Source organism: Camelina sativa, chromosome 14 (genome assembly GCF_000633955.1).
Source record: "Camelina sativa cultivar DH55 chromosome 14, Cs, whole genome shotgun sequence".
NCBI classification, from domain to species: Eukaryota; Viridiplantae; Streptophyta; class Magnoliopsida; order Brassicales; family Brassicaceae; genus Camelina; species Camelina sativa.
This window is the reverse complement of record NC_025698.1, coordinates 30,258,012-30,263,629: the sequence shown is the minus strand read 5'-3', so window position 1 is coordinate 30,263,629 and position 5,618 is coordinate 30,258,012. Positions and strand designations below refer to the sequence as shown.

Sequence of the window (5,618 nt, the reverse complement as noted above, 5' to 3'; positions counted from 1 at the left end):
CTAACATGCAGCTTTATATACATGAGAATGGATCTCTTCAGAAGACTCCTCCAATCATGGAATGAATCTCATCGATGCTCCACAGATCCATAGGGTTTGCACCATTGTCCTGAGTCGCTACAGCATCCTCGTTGAGGAAATCCAGCGAGGCGTCCCACTCAATGTTGTTGTTGCACGGTGTCTCAAAATCCATGGACTTGAGCTTCTTAGCTGGATTGGCTTCTTCAAAGAATAGAGCTGGGCTGTTGTTGTTGTTGATAAGGGCAGAAGAAATGTCAGGAGTAATTGGAGCTTGATCGCTCCAACCAAACTCGGAACAATCGAACGAATTACTACCCTGGTCTGAGCTGAAATACTGATAACCATTACATCCAGCATCAATGGAGTTCGCTAAGCCAAACTGATTGTTGTTGTTGTTGTTGTTCACTTGGTGTTTCTCCTCCACGAAACACATATCCTCAAAGGAGTTGTTGTTTGGGTTGTGAACCAAAGCTGGACTTGGGTTTGGGTTAGGTTTAGCCACAGGTTTCTGAAGACTAGCCTTGGCAGCAGAGCGTTTCTGAGGGTTCTCCTCAGGGAAATTAACCTTAGCTTTAGATCCACGGATTCTGCGTGCAGCAGCATCGTAAGCTCTTGCAGCTTCCTCAGCTGTCTTGAACGTTCCAAGCCAAATTCTAGCACCTTTTCTTGGATCACGGATCTCAGCAGCCCATTTGCCCCAAGGACGTTGCCTTATCCCTCTATACTGATTCTTCCTCTTCCTCTTTCCAGATTTCTCAGCTTCCCCACCAGCAACCTTCTTCCCAAAAGCTGAACCTAGTAGTGTGTATAACATAACAACAAAATCAAAACAGTTCTTATATGACTCAAATCAGTTTCATCACACAAATCAAAGCCCTCACAACCCCCAAAAACATCACTCAAAATCATATGCATAACAAAAATTTCCAGAAAACAGAGAACAACGAATCAAGCTTAATGCTTCACACAGCAACTCAAAATCAAAGTTTAGCTCATAAACACAACAAGGTCAAACTAATTTCTCAAGAGATGAGAAATCTGAAGTTTCAATTTCACACCAAATCATCCATATCTGAAACAGTACCGAGCTAATTGAATCGAATCCTAATTCACACCAAATCCCCAAATCTGTTTACCTTCGGCGGCGGTAGGAGCGGAGGAGACGGCGGGTTTCGGAGTCGAACCGAAAACAAATGGTTTCACGTCGGCGAAAACATCACCGACATCGAAATCATCATCATCATCGCAATCGATAAAAGAATCATCTTTGAAACCATGGAAATCAGCCTCGAACTCATCGTCAAGATCGAAGAAGTTCGAACGCTTCTTGGAGATTTTCTTCGCTGCTTTCGCACTCTTCTTCAGATCCGGCCAGATAAACTCGCTGGTAACACGGCGAGACCTCGGCGGTGGAATGAAATCGGAGATAATAGCTCCTCCACACATGGCGGGTGTGAACTCTTCAGGGTGTTAAATGATCACAAATAGAATCTTAACGGCCAAAATAGAAATAAATTGATACTTTGGGATTTGTTTTTTTTTTTTACTTCTTCTTCTTCTCTCTTCAACGCTTTGCTTTGTTCTTGAGAGAAAGTAAGGGAAGGGCTTTTTAGAGTAAAAATAAAGATGAAGCTAGTATGATGGTTATTTACTGTTATACCCTTAACTTGATGTACTATTTACGGTGCTACCCTACTTTATATTTATTTCCTTCAGATTTTAGTCATTTAATTATGGTTAGTTGCAGTAAATAATAGGATTAAATTTGGTCAGATTTGACTGCTAGTAGATAAAAAAAGCAGAGTCTAAACAATTTTTTACCTAACTTTTGTTGAAAAACTCTTTCCTTTCATAATTGTGATAGGATTTTTTTACTGTAATATTTTTAAAAAACGTTTTTAATGTTAAAACTCCAAAGTAAGTAATCTAATAATTCGAAAATTGAAAAATATATGGCACTGAAGTACTTGTTTGACAGATATGTCACCGTACAAATTAGTAATAAAGTTTAGTTTACCTTATTGAACAATTTGTCCAAAAATAAATAAAGATTTTTTACTGTAAAAATCTCTGAATCAGCATTACAGCACTTAGAGTAATTACTAAGTTGTTCATCCATTCAGTAGGGTGCCCATACACAATATGTAATTTGAAAACTGAAATTATAAATATATTATTGAATAAATGTCATGAAAAGATAAATAAATGAATTACTACTGAAAATAAATGTCATGAAAACTGTACAAAACGACTCGTGGTACTGTTGGAAATGTAATTTTGATTACAAGACAGGGGCCATTAAGACTTTATGCTTTTTCTGTATTAAGGCTTAAACTGTAAAAAGAGGATAAAAACACATTTTATTTGACCAAAAAAAACACACATTTATGAAACTACGTGTGCAAGGACACGTACGAGATATTCTTGAAGCTTTTCGAAGCAAGTTGAGTTTTTTGTTTTTTTAATGACCAAGCTTTTTGTCGTTTCATGGCAAACAGAAAAAATAATAATAATAATTCTTTATCGTTTTCTAATATCTAGTTGGATGACTCGCATTCCAAATCAATTCATTTTTCTTAAACTCGATATTATTTCCTCAATAATTTTGACATTTATACTAAATTTGTTAGTTTCGAATTATTTGTAATCGTAGATTAGGTAATATTCGGTGCTTAACCTATAAAACTTAACCTATTTTATTAGTTTTTTTTGGTGGACTATAAATTATGATTTCAATTTTTAAAAAATTATAAATAAAACAAATGTTGAAAATTCCAGTACATTTTCTCTCATTTTATAAATTCAATTTGATGCGTGTATTTAAATATTAAGTGCATTCCTTTATTTTATACGTAAAAAGTACATTCATGTATAATATTAGAAACACAAAAGACAGACGAATTAAAGAGGTAGGGAGGGGTCCGAATCTTTTTTATTCACCGATTGAGACAAGTTCCTAAATTAGCTAGATGATTGATTTCATTCATGGACCAATTATTTGTTTCACTATTTTGACTTTTAAGAAAGTGGAAGTAATTATGTATACAAACATGTATTACTCGATTCGGAACTACACTTTTATACCTTATCTTTTGTTTAATTTTTTAACCATATCTATGACTATTTTTTTTTTTTAAATCGTCTGAATAACTGAAATGTCTGAAAGAAACAGAGACAAACCAAGAACAAAAAGTAGAAATGAAAAAACACTTCTAACATATCTATGACTAATTGACTATACACATCTTTAGAAATTAGAATCTCATTATTTGATTTTATTTTTAACTAACTCCAATTCTCAACTATATACCAATAATCAAAACTTACATACAAGTGAACTTATTATTCTTTTTGGGCCATATAGCTCATCTAGAGGTGGGGCTTAAACAACACTTGCATTTAGTTTAACTTATTGATCTTTATAGTTGGGCCGAGACTACGGACCTGTTTATTTTTCTCGTGACACTATAAATTTTTTAGGCATTGGCGTAGGATTCGGTTGAGATTTTTTAGATATTGACTCTAACATCTATTTGGATATTTATAAAATTCGAATTAGTTTTAGTTCGGATAATTCGGATTTCGGATCGTGTTTTGATATGATTGTTGATAACCAAAAGTTATTGGATAAGGTTTTATTCAGATACTTTTTAATCTTATTATACTTAAATAACCATACTAATGAGTATTTAAACCAAAAAATGATAAAATTAAAGTAAATGACAAGATTTCCATATAACTATACAAATACATAAAGATATGTGGCATATTTATCAGAATATCAAATTGTTTCTTATATGTTTGGTTATATTCGGATATCTATTGTATATCGGTTCGGATCAGATAATATCTGATATCCAAAATAATGAAAACTAAGAATCAATCGGTTATTTCCTTAATTTTGGTTCGATTTTAATCCCTTATTTCGGTTTGGATACCGTTTGGATTTTCAGATTCGGACTTTATGTCCAAGTCTAAATTTTTTGTTGACCTTAATAAAATCTTAGTTGACGAGGACCAAAAAAAAGTAATAAAAATTGCAACTATTTTAATACAATGAAAATAGCATGCAGTACAATAAGTAGGCCACACGACCACATAACATATACATATTCGGATATTCCACACGTGATTAAATTGAGTTGTTCATATCTTCGACCAAAAGAGTGTCTCTAATCTCTATGTCCATACATCAAAATATCTTTTATCTTAGAAGAAGATAAAAACAAATCGAATAATTTATTTTTCAGAAAGATTTTCCTTTTTTAATTATTCTTTTATCCAGTTCATATCCGTCATGACAAGATCCAATCTAAATATAACAAGTATGTTTTAGAATAAATCAATGTTTAGTTGTGATTAATTTATTTTATATGACACTTTTGGATAAGATTATCTCACTAATCGAGTAGCTACAAGTTATCTTCTTCTTTTTTTGGTCAACAGATTATCAGTAATTATCCCACCTGAGGTTTACCACATAAACAAATCCAATTAACATTTAATTTTATAAAGTGACAACGGAGATACAATCAAATCAACATATCTCTTTCTTTTACTAATAACTGAATAAGGCGTTTTAACCAAAAACAAAACTATAATTAGTGATTACTTCGAGCGGCCTCAAGGGACAATAAATAATTGGCGTCGTGGCCGGAGATCATTAAACAGATTCCGAGACTCGCTTTTCCCAGCGCCGGAGTTACAGCGTCTGTAAGAAGCCAACATCATCTTCGTCGAAGCCTCTAATTCTTTTCTATCATCAATCAAAATCTGACTTTCTCTGCACTCTTTGCTACAAAATCCCAAATCTCCTCTATTTGTACCAAAAAAATAAAATAATAAATAATAATAATCAAGAACACATATCTTGATTATCAATAATAGGTATCATAAAGTTTTTTAAAAAAATTCGTACCTGTACATGTAGACATCTTTGTCTTGGAGGAGGTGTTTCATGCAGAGATGACATGTTTTGAGGAAACAAAGCTCCGAGATATTTGGATTGGATCGGTTTAGTCTCAGTGAAGATTTGATCACTATGTTCCTAACTTTCTCCTTTGAATCTCTTGTCACAAGCTGCAATCCAACTGAGATTTTAGTCATTCTCTCTAAATAATCTTTTAGGATTTTGAATATCTGAGTAGAGAGAAAAAAAAAAAGATAGAGGGATGGAGAAAGAGATGAAGAAGTGGAAGAAGCTGAATGGTTTTTGGGAATATATAAAAGTAGTATAGTACTATTTCACTGTATTCGTTGTGGAGTGATGTGTCTTTATGTCTCAATTTAAATGTGGGGTTTGACCTTTTTTCGACATTGGCCAATTTTTATTGTCGGAAATTACCACTTTTGCTATTCACATACATTTGAAAGTAACCCTAAACTCATACTACTATGTTAGATGAATAGTAGTAATTGTGTAGTACATGGTAAATTCCAAGAAAGAACGTAGTATTATTTGTATTGTTTAAGAACGTGGGATATTTAAGTGGCCAAAAAGTGTGGCCGGTGTTTTATTAATCTCACAAGTCACAACTCACAACGTTAGCCGTTAGATCCAAAAGTTAGCTTTACAATATTCTTTTTTTTTTTTTTTT

General features: G+C 33.2%; 2 protein-coding genes across 6 annotated transcripts in view; both read right to left on the bottom strand.

Moving 5' to 3' along the window:
* The window catches only part of LOC104742913 (ethylene-responsive transcription factor RAP2-12-like), a 6,483-nt gene extending 4,886 nt beyond the window's left edge, over positions 1 to 1,597 (bottom strand). For 2 of the 5 annotated variants that reach the window (XM_019236294.1, XM_019236295.1), the window contains exons 1-2: positions 1,158 to 1,597; positions 68 to 816 (exon numbers count right to left, since the gene is read on the bottom strand). In XM_019236294.1, coding sequence (XP_019091839.1) covers positions 68 to 816; positions 1,158 to 1,467 — 1,059 coding nt within the window. In that variant the 5' untranslated portion in view covers positions 1,468 to 1,597. Of the gene's footprint in view, positions 1 to 6; positions 817 to 1,157 lie in introns of those variants that run through there. The other 3 variants (XM_010463996.2, XM_010463997.2, XM_010463998.2) reach the window with 2 other exon arrangements.
* LOC104742912 lies at positions 4,503 to 5,253 on the bottom strand. Its single transcript, XM_010463995.2, has 2 exons — positions 4,940 to 5,253; positions 4,503 to 4,837 (listed from the first exon to the last, which is right to left on the bottom strand). Exons 1-2 carry the CDS (start codon positions 5,125 to 5,127, stop codon positions 4,645 to 4,647), a joined length of 381 nt encoding a protein of 126 aa, XP_010462297.1. The 5' UTR covers positions 5,128 to 5,253; the 3' UTR covers positions 4,503 to 4,644.